The 15,232-nt window shown below is 33.7% G+C and overlaps 1 protein-coding gene across 3 annotated transcripts; it reads left to right on the plus strand.

The window, feature by feature from the left end:
* Nucleotides 1-742: 742 nt before the first annotated feature.
* Nucleotides 743-14,989, plus strand: LOC6582654 (cationic amino acid transporter 3). 3 transcript variants are annotated; one of them, XM_015162547.3, is made up of 4 exons: nt 743-955; nt 1,031-1,215; nt 11,748-12,365; nt 12,451-14,989. In XM_015162547.3, the coding sequence occupies exons 3-4, from the start codon at nt 11,750-11,752 to the stop codon at nt 13,650-13,652; spliced, it is 1,818 nt and encodes a 605-aa protein (XP_015018033.1). In that variant the 5' UTR covers nt 743-955; nt 1,031-1,215; nt 11,748-11,749; the 3' UTR covers nt 13,653-14,989. The 3 variants fall into 3 exon arrangements, with proteins under 3 accessions (XP_015018033.1, XP_043866338.1, XP_002008347.1); XM_044010403.1 differs by having other exon boundaries at nt 743-889; XM_002008311.4 differs by lacking the exons at nt 743-955; nt 1,031-1,215 and adding an exon at nt 8,879-9,110.
* Nucleotides 14,990-15,232: the final 243 nt, after the last annotated feature.

The raw sequence follows: 15,232 nt of genomic DNA on the forward strand, positions 1-15,232 counted from the left end.
ACATGTGTATGCGTGCAAAAATAGTTGTTGTGGCACATTATATAAAATTCTGGGAATTCCTTTATCTAATCCACATACTCTGTGTGGCGATCAGTGAATCACATTTTATGTATTTATATATATTCTTAGCATTTAATCACGTGGCAGCAGTGAACTCATTGTCATAAATAGGGTATGCATTTAAGCAATTTATTTTATAATATAAATATTACGTTTAACACATTGTTGAACGTTTCGTTATAGTAAACCTTACGTAATTGAGACAATTTTGAGTAGATGTACATACATATACTCTACATTATCGACATATTCGTTTAGAGAACAAAAAATCGTACTCCCCACTCAAGTAGAAATACTTTTAAAACCTTAGAGCATTTACAACATTTTTTATACGGGATACCCTGTAAATATTTGCTACTGTCTTAACATTAAAATCTCCCCTGGATGTGTATTACAATATAAATATTCAATATTCTATTAATTTTGTATAGCGTATAAATATTAACAAATTTTTAATTATTGAAAACTTCCGCAAATAAAACTTCTGCATTTTATTTCTCTCCCAATACATATTAACAAAACTAATGTTAGTTGAATATACCTTGCCCATACATTCTACAGAGTATTTTTCATAATAAACAGTTAACAGTTTTGTCGTTTTGACTTTGTTTTCGATTCTCTTTTGGGACTCATTCGTTATTCATTCCTTGACTCTGTCATTTTAGTCGACCTTATTCTTTCGTTTCGTACGCACTTTAGCAACTTATTTTCGTATATTTCACTTGAAATAAAATAACTTAAGTTTTATTTGGTTTTATTTTTGTTTTACTGTTGTTTGTTGTGTGTTTTGCTTTTGTTTCTTTTAACGAGCCGAAGGCACGAGAGAAACGTTTGTACAAATATGCAAAAATTATATAAAATAAAGTGAAAAAACCGTGAATGTTGAATAAATTAAGTAAATAAGCGCTACACACATATATTCATTTCTTTTTTTGTATTGCTGTTTTTTTCTTTTCTTTTTAATTTCCAGTTTGCCACTTCACAAGTCTTTGGAGTTTATTTTTGTTTATCTTTTGTAATGTATAAAATAAAAGTGCATCAGGAATTGTGAAAATATTTAATTCAGAGTTTTCGTTGAGTGCATTTCGGAGCGAGTCGCGTACATAAAAAACAATTTGTGAATATACAATATAAAACTACATAATATACATTAAGGTAAAAACTTCACAATTATTTATTTAGTTAATTAAACAATTTCTTTACAAAACGTAAAATTACATTTTAATACAGTTTTAATTTTTAATACATCAATTTAAGTGATAAAAAATTTGGACAATATTTATTAAACATAATAAATATTCAAAGATTACGAAAACAAACATAAATAATAACTTTAAAAATATTAATAAAAAAATACGATATATAAATAAAATATTTAAAGAATATAGAATAATTTAAAAATATTTTAGAAATTCTTAACAATACATTTAAATTAGTTATAAACAAATTCTAGTTATATACAGTCTCAGTTGATTTTGCGGCCAGCTTCATTGCTCTGCGATCTCTTTGGCGACGTTTCTTTTCTGTTTCATGCTTTAGCAGCACTTTCTTTCTCTCCTGTTTTTTGTACTCTCAACATACATGACATCATTTCAGTTTATTTTGTTTTTATTTTACAAATCATGTTTAATCATTCTTCCTTTTAGATATGGGTCCATTAGAAAACTTGGTTTTGCTGTGGGTTGCTTTGTATAGATCTGATGATTAATTATCTAGTTAAGATTAGAACATCATTGTGTTCTTTTCTATTCAATCTGTGTGCCAAATAGAGAGGTTGTTAAGATCTGAGAGGCATACTCAAGCGCAAACATAAAATGAATTGTCTAAGTGCTATACATTGTTAAGAGTCTTATACTCTATACAAAGTAAATTATGAGACAAGGTCTTTGGGTTTTTTGCCACACTTTTGCTTGATAGCTTTACAAGTTGTAAACTTTTTGATTTCCCTTCACCTGGCAACAGACCTCTTGATAATTCTCTATATCACTTGAAATTAATAATCGAATAAATTATCATCGATTGATTAAATATGATTTTTATACCATAATCTTACGGTTGTTCAAAGCTATTTTGATTCTTATCAACGTACTTTTCGTACTTCTAGGAATTTTATCTCGAATTAGTAACTGATAGAATTTTAAATTTATATTATAAGTATTTGCCAATAATTCTGTTATTATTTTAAAATGTTTATAAGAGTGAAGCATAAATTATAAGATGACAGAAAACAACTGTAACAGATATAAGAGCGCGAGTAATAGTATAAGGAGTCAATGCCAGACAGTTATCAATAAATTTTTTATGAGTGAAATATAAGTGATATGCAAATTTGGTATAAGAATTATCAGAGAGTATAAGAGTTGTAGCAGAATAAGGAGTGTATTCCAAACACATTCATATACTTACATATATCCAATATTATTATAGTATTAGTAGTTTAAAACGAATTAATCCCCATAGCTAAGCATTAAAGTTAACTCTTACATAATCATTACGGAGATTTAAATAGATTTATTTTTTGGGTTGGTTGGCTTATTTTTTCGAGCTGATGAGCATTCGCTCGTAATTAGCTCGCTTGAGTAACCCTTGCAACTGGCTTTGACTTTTTCGCAGCCGGCATGCAAATGTCAAGAATCTTTCCCTGCCCCCAGCCGAGTCATAGGCAACGTCAACTTCGTACGGCTCCCCATTCAAGAATACACCTCTCCCCACCGCACTACCCACTCGCTCTTCCCATTCTGCTGTTCGTGCATACGAAATGCACGGCATACGGTGCTTCAAAGTCACAAACAATTTTCAAGCCACACTGAGCACTCAACAAGCCGCATTAAAATACAAGCTATTGTAATTGTTATAAATGCCTCGCCGCCTCCTCCTCCATCTACTCCATTCTCAGCCACCCAATAGATGAACAACGAATCTTCCATCCAGTTTTATTATTTTTTATTATATTTTCTCTTTTCAAATTCGTCATTTTGTAATGAGAAATGTTCCATGAACAAACAGTTGTTACCTGCCTCTTCAACTAAACCCAAACTTTCAAAAAACATAACAAAAAACATGTATATATTATATTGTTTGTTATGCTATTTGTATTGTGGAGCGAGTTCAGTGACTTTGCCGGCTTTTAACTGTAGCGAATGATATAGTGGGTCTCGAATTTCACAATTTGCAATTACTAGCTGACAGCGGAGATGATAATTGTGACGATAACAAAAGTTATATTTCCTATTGTAATGAGGCTGCATTATATTCATAATTTCGCAGTAGTCATTTAAGATAACTAACTAATTCCCTTTAGAAGAGGGAATTATAAGTAACATGCAACCACAGCTTAGGTAATGTAATATATTCTAACTGCTGCTGGGCTGTTTAGTGACCTACAAGTATACTATAAGAGAGAAGTTTGAGTAAGAAACGTATATATAGAAATAAATTGTAATAGATGTATTCGGACTCAGTGTCTCCAAAGCATTAGACTGTGGTAGGAGTAGTAGTTTGTAGTTTTAGTTGTAGTTGCAGTAATGGTATACAAAAGTTCTATAGCGGTAGCTAGTAAGAGTATAAGAGTCTTTGTATAGTAAAGTAGTAGTGCTATACAAAGTAATAGCAAATACACGTAAAAGATAACTAATGGAGAAGGCAATTTAAGTAGTATAGCAGTAAGTTATAGGAGTATAAGAGTAGTATATTACTACGGCAACTCTTAACTGATTTCCACTTTCACTCTTCTACTGATCTGCGCTTCTACTCTTTCCTTAGAGTGTGAGAAAGAGAAGAGGCCTAAAGGAGTATAGGAGTAAACGAGAATAAGGGTATAAGAGTATAAGAGCATTAGAGGATTATATCAATAGAGCATAAGAGCTTAGAGTATACGAGTAGAGAAGCCTATATGATTAATGGAATAGAATTAGTTAAGAGAAAGATGTCATAGTTAAATATAAGCTGAATTAATATTGAGCATAGAAGAATAATAGAAAATAGTACCAAAATGATCTGAAGGCCCCAGTAGCTAGTGTTTAGCCTTAAACTTGTAAAAACTCTAACATCTAATAAATAAATATCTGAGTAAAGCACAAATTATCTACTTCTAGGTATATAGGTTGTGTATATCAGTTGAGCTTGATATACTTTGTTCCTATCTACCAAATTGTTTGCTATATACTATATTTGTTTTTATAAACTAGTCAAATAGAGCTATAGCTACTGTTATGCCAATTTGATTAGGTCTGTTTTCGAGAGCAAAATATCTCTAATTTGATGGACAACTCTATCCAAATATGAGCTACTGAAAATTCTCCACCTCCTAAAGTAAACAATTTAGGATTAATAATGCCGTAAGCTATGCCCGAGATTATACCCATTATATATATAATTAAGCGAGTGTAATAATAGGATAGAACGGTCTAAATTGTGTGTGGGTTGTTTGTGTGTCACCTTTCTGTAGTCTTATCATAAGCAACCTTAAATAACATTTAATAATAATGGCTCACATTAAAACCCCCCGCAATAACTGTAATCAAGTGAACTATATGCGATATGCCAGTTAACGATTGTGAATTCTCGTCACGAGTCGCTCGTGCCTAAAGTCTGTAAATATTTGCTCGAGAACGCATACATGGAATAGATCATAAATTATATATGCCGCAGTGAAGTAGACCAAAGGGAAAACTGAAATGGAAAACTGAAATAATTGCGGATGCCAAAAACTAAACTTTGATAAGTTTTGTAAACTATTGATGCAAGTTTTTTAGTTTTATGAAACCGCTCTAAAAATTTTTAAGGCGCCTCTGCATTTGAAGGGAAAGAAAGTACTTCACTCTTTATCTAAAAAAAAAAAAAAAAAGCATTGCAAGTACTTTTACATTCCAATTATCAAGGCAGACATAAACAAGCCTAAGATAATGCCAAGAGTTCAAGATAAGAACCAAAAAAGAGCGAGAGAGTTTGCAAGAATGAGAGAGAGAGAGAGAGAGAGAGAGAGAGAGAGAAAGACAGAGGGAGAGAGAGAGAAATAATAGCCAATCTACAAGTGCCAAATAGAGTCTGTGTTATCAAGTCGTCGACACAACATGGAAATTATGTTCGCCTCGACTAAAATCGTTATAATGTGCAATTATCTCTTATCAGCAAGTCTGGCAGAATGCTTCATAGATGAATGGTGCCTACTTTAATTGCGATCGCCATAAAGGGAATCAACTTTTATGGCACAGGCCGACTTTGCACTTGCCAAACGCGTGTTTCCCCCAGACTTTTGGGTTCTGAGTGGCGAATATACTTCAGATGTCTGGCCAGATGAAACACCATTTGCGCATTTGGGAAGTCATATACTTTGATATTTTCTATATTTATGGCAAATTATATGACGAAAGCTGAACATTATATTGGGAGGCGGATCATAAAAACGAAAACTAGAATTTATAATTTTATGAGTCAAATTAAATAAACGAGCCTTAAGGTTATCAAAGGAAAGAAAAATAGGCAATTGAGAAGAAAATCGAAATGTAAATATATATGATTATTGGTAGCAGTTTAACATTTGTCCAACGCGTGTTTAGTTAGGCCAAGACTTTGAGACTTCTGACCAGATGATATATAAATTTTGGTATTTTCAATGTTTATGGCACTTCAGATGCAATAACCAGAAATATCTGCAATTGTCTTTTATTGGGGTTGAGCTATAAAAAAAAAGCTGAAGAACTTTATGATCGATTTTTTTTTTTTTTTTTTGGCTTAAAGATTATGAGAACGAATCCAAGGTATTTATAATTAGTCGTTTATATACATATCTTGCTGGATTTATTATTAAAGGTCAAAAAAACAGTTGCATATAGATAATAAATTTAATAAATATCTATCTATAAAGAATATCCTTGAAATCTTTTCTGAAGACCTCTTAAGCGTGTTTTCGAGATCAACAATTAAAGAGTTTATGGACAGTTGTTAAGTATTTAAGTAAACAGTAAATTCAACTGACGTCAAAGACCAAAATGCAATCGAAAATACCTGTACAAATAGATATTTTATTTGTTGCAGACAAATAGAAAACTGAAATTTATGATGTTTTACTATAAATCATGAGAGCGCGAAAAAGTATAGAACTCTACTTTTATATACTCGATGTTACAATGTAGACATATATGTATGTATAAAAAGCTATTCATAAATTAGATAAATATTATTACGATATGATATCAAAAGCTATCAAATACTATATATGAATGGTAGTCTAGATAACTGAAGATATAGTCTATACAATAGATAAGCCTCAACACATTGTCAAGGTGTCAAATTATTTACGGAAAGCCAAAACAAATAATTGTCCAATATAAAGGGGTGCAAATAAATAGTACAAATATTTGCAAATAATTGAAAAATGATTAATTGGGCCCCAATTCAATTAGCAGTTAAAAATTCGTTATGGCTTGTAGCGGACCTGTGACGTCCCTGGCTTACTTAGTGACGTCATAAGCCGTTGCCGTTGATCGAACTGTGAATTGAATCCGTAAGTCAGCTCTAATAAAACCACAAACAGTGATTGCGCTATAAATGTGGTACGATTCGAGTTGGACTCCAGTTGGACTACCTAGGAAGTTGATCGGTTAAGGTTCTCAAATTTCATTCGAAGTTGTTGCTGTTGCTGCTTGTTGCATATCAATGTGTCTTTAGGCCAAGCGACTCGCTTTGGCAATGTGTTTTTTAATTTTTAATTTTATTTCTTTTACCAGTTTATCTGGTGTTTCTATCCATTTACAGCTCTAGATATAAACAGATTTAAATTTAGAAAAAATGCGTCGAGTCATTGATCGTGTTCGAGGCTGAACTTTGTAGTCTTTTTGGCGTCTTCTGTTGGTCAAGTTGATTTTGACTGGTTGTTGTTGTTGCTGTTATTGGCTGGCAATTTCGCCATAGAGTCTAATGGAAAATTACTGGAAATCTAGTTATACGGCCGCAAAATGCAACGAGAGGCGCCCCAATGACTCGTATCATAGGCTCCACTTGGAAATTCGAGGGTTTACATTGAGAGTTTCAGATCAAGTACCTGTTGATAGGAGTGAGGTTATTTTACGATTTTTCACATAATATTATCAGCTATATAATATTATCCGATGTATAATTACGAGATATATTAATAGTTAGAGATAATCAACATTTGCCGCATACAACATATTTTCGATAAGGTCTCTCTCTCTCTCTTTCTGCCCCTTTCATAACTGAAACCTTAACTAATGTGTATTTTTCTAGCTATTTCTTGAATGAACCCACACTATCTACCCACTATGTCTATCTATCCATACGATGCGTAAGTGTGTCAAGGTTAATTCATGGCTAGCATACTCTATAAGTCATCAGCATTACAAGCTCGCTTACAATGGAACACATTCTCCAAAGCTTTTACGTGTTTTGGTTTGACATTTTTAACGACATTTTATAGCTAATAAAATGTGCTGGACTGATTGTGGAGTCAAGGGTTTGGACTAAGCTCGATGAACGTGTCTGAATACTTTTGGCTTCTCTTATCAAGCGTAAGACCCACACGTCTGTCTGCCATGGGACGACAAGTGGTCAGTAAATGTAGTTAACAAGCTGTCAACGTTTATAAATATTCGTAGTTCCCCCTACTTTGCCCGGTATGCGTTCCAAAACCGTGCGACTAATCTGGCACGAGCACCATATGACGCGAAGTGCAGTTATGGAAGCAGCTAGAAGATACCCTGGCTTGTAGAAACTGCAAGAGAGAGGGAGAGAGAAAGAGAGAGTGGGCATAGCTATAATAATGTATAGCTATAAAAGAAATTATAAATATTTAGGTTTACTGAATTTTAAAATAGTAGTACATGAAACAGAATAGCTGTACTTCTGTTTCATGTACTACTATTTTATGTACTATGAGCCAAAACATTGAAATATAGTTATCTTTATTCTTAGCTTTTTTTAGTTTTGAACCTAAGCTTACCATTAGATATTTTAGGTACACATGATCTGTATAAGTCAAGTTGTAGATGTTGTGTTTTGTAAGAATGTGAGATTAACTTAAGATTAGTTCATGATCATGATCAGAAAACTTCAATCTGACAAACATATGCAATTTACATTTTGAAATCATCCGCTGTGACATAAGCTGGAAGTTTCAAGCTGATTTAAAAAGTAAACTTTACATATTGAGAGATTTATAGGTATGAAATATATTTACAAAATGACTGAATCTCGCAAGGCGAGGAATGAGCTCAAAATATTTATATAGTTAATTAAAAATACATAAATTATTTATGAAATACTAACGACAACTATAAAAAAAACCCCATTTTTTCTGTTTCTTTTCTCTGTTCTGAAAAATATTTGCATTTATGCAAACAAAGCTCTTTCAATATTCTGCTTTAATTTATGCATTACTTCTCAAGTCTATCATACCTGGCTCTCTTGGTTTTATTGCAATATGTCTCGCATACCGTGTAAAGCTTATCGCTTGTGACGTCAAAGGTCGTTCTCTATTACTTATCTACAGCTGACAGGGTTCAAACCAACATCACCGCCACCACCAACAACAACAACGTCGAAAAAATGGTTATATTGCCAACAACAAGAGCAAGAGAAATATATATTAGCCAAATTCGCAAGCGAATCGGATTTAACCGGAAATCCAACGCTGGATGAACATGCTCAGTCGCTGTCGACGTCGCCGTCGACGTCGCTGTTGCGTCGCCAACGTTGTCGGCTGTTCGCTTTCGTTAAGAAAAAGTTGTTAACAAATTGTTGTTGTTAATGCTGGCCGGCAGCCAGGGCAAGGCTTTAAGCGTACAAAAGCCAACGCCGCACGATCAGAATAACTTTGAAGCGCGTCGCGCGCGGTCGTTCATATTGGCTGAAACTGAAAAAAAGTTAAATTCATTTTATTGGTTCGTAGGAGCGTTAACAACTTTTGCTATCAAATGTCAATTTGTGCCTAAAGTGGAACCGTGTTAACCAATTCTTCAAGCCTTAGCAAAAAGTATAAAAAGCAAAGGCACAAGCAATAGCCAAAGCATAAGCAAAACCAAGAGCTTCTACAAGTATGTGCAAATTTTAATTAAATGTACACATAACAAAATATAACAAAAATATAAAAAAAATATTTAAAATAAAAAAATTAAAATAAAAAATATGTATAAAATTGTTGCGTGTGTTTATGGGTGCAAAAAAATAATACTAATTATTTACATAACAATTTAAAATTGACATAAAAAAAATAAAGAATATTAAAAATTATATATAATATATAATTTAAAAAAAATAATAATAATAATACAATTACAAGCTAATTACAAACTAAATATGCAATAATTAAAAAATTAATTATTAAGCTTTATTATGGCTTACAACAAAATTGTGTAACAAACAGACCGCAAATGTTTAAGTTAAATGCAAGCTTTTATCACAAAAAAAAAAAACAAAAACAATTAAACTAATAAACTATGTAAAAACGAGAAATAAAAGTATTTATCTTGCAAATGAACATGCAAGGGTAGCATGACTTTATATATATCTTTCAAGTGTGACAACTCCATAAATCACCTGCAAGACAAAACTCGTTTCGCTTAGTTTTTGACCTATTAGAAGTGGATTAATGGAACGATGAGATCATAGTTAATTATTTAACTCTGTTATCAACAACACACTTCAAAGCGCAACAAAATGAGCAGAGTTTCAAGTGAAAGTACACAAAGTCCATATATAGTACACATACATACATATATCATTATTAGTAGATAATACATGGTACGTTCTCTAGGTTTCATATTCAATTCTGAACGATTCGCATTCAAGTTTTTACTTCCTGGCAGCTGATGTTTTATATGTGGTCAGCCGAGCAAGGCAAAAAGTGTGCAACGTGCTTAGCATTAATTCAACTGCCTTATAGGCAAGTTTTCAAAACAAATTGAACTGTCCTTAAGTTGCATTCAAAATAAAATATTTGACCCATAAAATGAAATATCTACGCCTACAAATTTGCGTGGGAAAATTTTATGAAATACAAAAACATCTACATCTATTATAATTTAATTAACATGCGGAAACGCGCCTTATTTAGACTCCACAGCTCTATTTGGCATTACGCATTGATGATTATTAATGATTGCTTATCGTTCATTTGACCATGAACAAAAAACGAAATCCATAACTAAGATTAAATGCAATAAATTCGAAAATTCCAATTCATGGACATTTTTATAGCCGTGCTCTATTCACATAAATTCAAAATTCACATGTAATTGCATCAAATTCAAGTGCTAAAACCAAATTGCTATGGACTAATCCACACACAAGAAAAGAAACAATAAAATTGATATTAAAAACGAGATTAGATACGCCTAGGCTGGGCGCGTGCTTCAATTCCAGGAAACATTTCCATTTTTTTCTCTCGATTTTTTTTTGTTATTGTTGATATTGGATTATTGGGCGTTATCAAAATGTCGTCCATGTTGTAGGCGGCGTTGACCCATTATAAATTGTAGCTATATCAAAATGGTGATTACTAATTTATTATAGTTCTGGACAGCAAATATTTCGCTGATAACTTTTACTTGTAGTGCCCATAGAAGGCATTTAAAATGTCAATAATTGAAATTGATTAGGTTGTAAAAGAGGGAATTTTCGATTGACAAAGTAAATCTTAAAGAATTTTTAAAAATTTTTCAATAGGGTCTTAAACGTGCGAAAAATTAAAAAGAAAATTATTAAAGAAAAAATATGAAATAAATATTAACAAAATGTTAAATTAAATTCTGTTTATTTTTAAATATATTATTCGACTTAAACATTTTATCTATCAATCAGTTTAGAGTAAATATATGAATATTTACTAATATTTTTTCGTAAATGTCTAAAATAAATCTATTGTACTTCTGTCTTCTAATCAGCTGAAGGTGGAAAACAATTCTTTCTTTAATCAAAAAAACTTTCAGTTTTAATGCAAAAGTTAAAAAAGATAAATAACAATAAAACAATATTGTAAATAAATTGTTAAAGCATGAAACGCGATGGAACGAGTCGATTTATGAAAGCTGAAACTTATTTGGAATTTGCAATTTATCTAATCACGTTTAATGCCTTGTTCTGTGTACCATATTCACACTTGGGTGTGTATGTGTGTGTGTGTGTGTGTGTGGGTATTGTTGCAGCCGTGTTCGGCATGACAAATCGCATTGAGTTGAGCCATTAAAAGAACTTGTTGCGATATGGAAAAGCTTGAGCCCGAGCGTCATAACATGTCTGCCTTATCGTCAGATGCATTGAGAGCTGTATGAGATAAGATAATCATGACCTGGACAATTCCAAGTGTTTCAATCGTTTCTAAATCATATTACAAGCAATACTTGTTATAAACAGTGATGTGGATTTAATATATTTGATTGTCTTGCAGTGTTGGCATAAATAAACTAAAAGCATTGAACAAATAAAAAAATAAAAATAAATTATTATATATATAACATTTTGCACAACGGCAGCAATTTTAATAATACGAAAAAAAGAATTAAATTTATTAAAAAATCATATTTATATAAGTAATAAATAAGAATAAATTAAATTAATGCATTAAATAATTATATTAATAAACCCAATTTAATAATATTTCTATGACAATTTAATGTACATAGAAGTTTTCATTTAATTGAATATTAATCATCATAATTAATTTATATTTGCAGTCATGTTGAAACTATGGAATGCCCTGACTCGCCGTAAAACGGACGATGTCCATGAGAGCGAATCGATGTTGGCCCGTGTGCTGAATCTCTTGGATCTGACGGCTCTCGGAGTGGGCAGCACATTGGGCCTGGGCGTCTATGTGCTGGCTGGCCAGGTGGCGTACAATATCGCGGGTCCGGCTGTGACCATATCCTTTCTGATAGCTGCCCTCGCGTCGGCATTTGCGGGCATTTGCTATGCGGAGTTTGCAGCTCGCGTGCCCAAGGCGGGCAGCGCCTACGTCTACAGCTATGTGACCATTGGCGAGTTTGTGGCCTTTACGATTGGCTGGAATCTGATATTGGAGTACGTGATTGGCACGGCGTCAGTGGCACGTGGCTTGAGCGGTTACTTTGACTCGCTGATCGATAACAACATGTCGAAGGCGCTCATCGAAGCGATGCCCATCAATGTGAGCTTCCTGGGCGACTATCCGGACTTTTTGTCCTTTGGCATGGTTCTCCTGCTCGCTGCTCTGCTGGCTTTTGGTGCCAAGGAATCCAGTTTCTTGAATAACATTTTTACCACAGTCAATTTGGTAACTATTGGAATTGTTCTCGTCGCTGGTGGCATGAATGGTGAGTGCTTTTATATTTATGAGAATTGCAAAGAGAGGCGATACGTGGAAAGTTCTCTAACATTTTCATTTTTTTCCATCTATAGCCAATCCGGACAACTGGCGCATTCCAGCCAGCGAAGTGCCTTCCTGGGCTGGCACTGGTGGGTTTATGCCGTATGGCATAGCCGGTGTCATGGCTGGAGCTGCTAAGTGCTTTTATGGATTTGTGGGCTTCGATTGTATTGCCACCACCGGCGAGGAGGCCATCAATCCCAAGCGTAACATTCCCTTGGCCATTGTGATATCGCTGATCATCATCTTTCTGGCCTACTTCGGCGTCTCCACGGTGCTGACCATGATGCTGCCATACTATCTACAGGATCCGGATGCACCATTCCCAAAGGCCTTCGATTCCGTCGAATGGTATACGATCAAATGGATTGTGACAATCGGAGCTTTGTTTGCGCTCTGCACCAGCCTGCTGGGCGCCATGTTCCCACTGCCCCGCATTCTGTATGCCATGGGCAACGATGGCATTCTGTTCAAGGGTCTGTCCAAGGTGCATCCATATACGAAGACGCCGCTGCTGGCCACAATCATCTCTGGCATATTTGCAGCCATAATGGCCATGTTGTTCAACCTGGATCAGTTGGTTGACATGATGTCCATTGGCACACTGCTCGCCTATACGATTGTGGCTATATGTGTGCTGGTGCTGCGCTACCAGGATGAGCAGATGACCAAAGTGGTCTCGATACGCGCCCCCAAAGTATTCCAGCAGTTCTTCTGCAACAGCTACAAGGTACCCAATACTATGACCTCGGCCATTACCAAATTCGGCATCGTGATCTTTGCCATCTTCTGCATCATCTGGTGCATCTTCATGCAGGTCTTCGACACAGATCAAACTGGTCGCATTGTTAGCCTGAGTGTTGTCGGCTTACTGCTCATTATAATTTGCATTGTGATCGCCCTGCAGCCGGTGTCCACGATTGAACTGACGTTCAAGGTGCCGCTGGTGCCGTTTGTGCCCTGCCTGAGCGTCTTTGTCAATTTGTATTTGATGTTCCAGCTGGACTTGTTCACGTGGATACGCTTCATCATCTGGATAGCCGTTGGCTATTGCATATACTTTATCTACGGCATTCGCAACTCAACGCAAATCTCGAGAAATCGCAATCATGCCGAGGTGGCCGCCAATGCATTGCAAAACTCTCTCCAAGAGCATGAGAATCGAGCCTTCGAGCCGGACTGGAAGGTGGAGAACGGCATTAAGCCGCAGTACGAGTATTCGGAAAAGCTATAAAACGATCTAGGGAACTCGAACGTGTATAGCTGAGCAAGTATTATAAGTTGCATTATAGCTTAAGGCTGTGCCCCATAGCTGAATAACAAATGAGCTGATATTATTATTATATAATATTATATTCCTTACCCATTTTAAATCAGGGAAAAGTATTTGAATTCTCTAAATTTTATTGAGCAGGCCTTAGTAGCTTTGTTGGTGTATATTATTTAAATTAATATTTCATATTCGAAATACCCAAAAAAAAAAAAAAAATAGTTTTATAAAGTATGATTGCGGTGTTATATATCAAAGTTTAAGTTATTTGAAATTGAAGCCCAGTAAGAAATTAAGAAACATAATTTTTATTTTATTTTTTAATTATATAGCTAAAATTTCCTGTTAGTTAATTTCTGAAAAATTATTTGAAATTTTGAAGCCTATTAGACTCTCTACTAAATATTTTCATTAATAAATCTATTTTTTTTTTTATAATATAATAGCTTATATCTTAATAGCTACATAATTTCTTAAAAGTAATTTTAAAAAATTATTAAACAAAAAAATAATAATGATAATTACGACTTTTCAAATTTATATACATAATATTCATATATATATACTATCTGCTCATTTGTTAGTCAGCTGTGAAAACAGGTTTTCAAAGTTTTTAGTTTATACAATTTTCGAGCCCGTAGTAAACCCCACTTATCTTGCTTGTAACTTCAATTATACTCTGAGTTTAACTTGCATGTGTTTGTGAGAGAGATGAATAGATTGCGCATAAAAATTAAATGAATAACCCATTAGACAGTAGAACTCACGCCTTCCAGAGACCTTATAGAGTTCTCTTGGGGTTTTTTGTTATTTTTATGCGCCAGAAATTTAGACACACACGACTTCCTATTGGCCGCTCAATGCGAGATTTTTAATATTAATATTTTATTTTATTTTGTTTTTCATTTATTGATCATGTTCTTAATTTGTTTCTTATATAAATTTTGCTGCCTTTTGATTTCTGTACATAATGCCCCGAAATGTTGTGATATTTCTAAATATATATATATGTACATATATAGAGTTTTAAAATGTTCGCATATATTGATATATATTTGTGTCACAATTCTTGTTGTCGTTATGTAAATGCAGTTTGTAATGTAATTTAAAATATTTTCATAGATTTGTATGCAATCTTACAATCCTAAGCTAGTACTGTATTTATGTTATTTAGCCAATAAGTCAATGCTCCCGCCCTACCCCCTACCGAACCCAACCATGTACTAAGTTCAAAGAACGAGAAACGAATTTGCCCCCACATTAAATATTTTATTAAATAAAACAAAATGTTGAATGAATAATGCAAACATGTTTTCGTATTGGTTCTGAATATACAAAAAAATTAATGGAAGCACTAATCTGATCAAGTGTTACGTATTCTTATTGGATTTCAGAGTTTATTGAAGGTTAAATCTAATCAAGTATTATATAAATAGCTGTAGCATTTGGGTTTTGTGTTTTTACCCCCCATGGATTACTCTCTTGATAAACATACGTTAAGAGGGAATATTACTTTAATGACAGACTTAAGATAGCATCTATGA

The sequence above is a fragment of the Drosophila mojavensis genome, unplaced genomic scaffold (genome assembly GCF_018153725.1).
Source record: "Drosophila mojavensis isolate 15081-1352.22 unplaced genomic scaffold, ASM1815372v1 contig_74, whole genome shotgun sequence".
NCBI lineage: Eukaryota > Metazoa > Arthropoda > Insecta > Diptera > Drosophilidae > Drosophila > Drosophila mojavensis.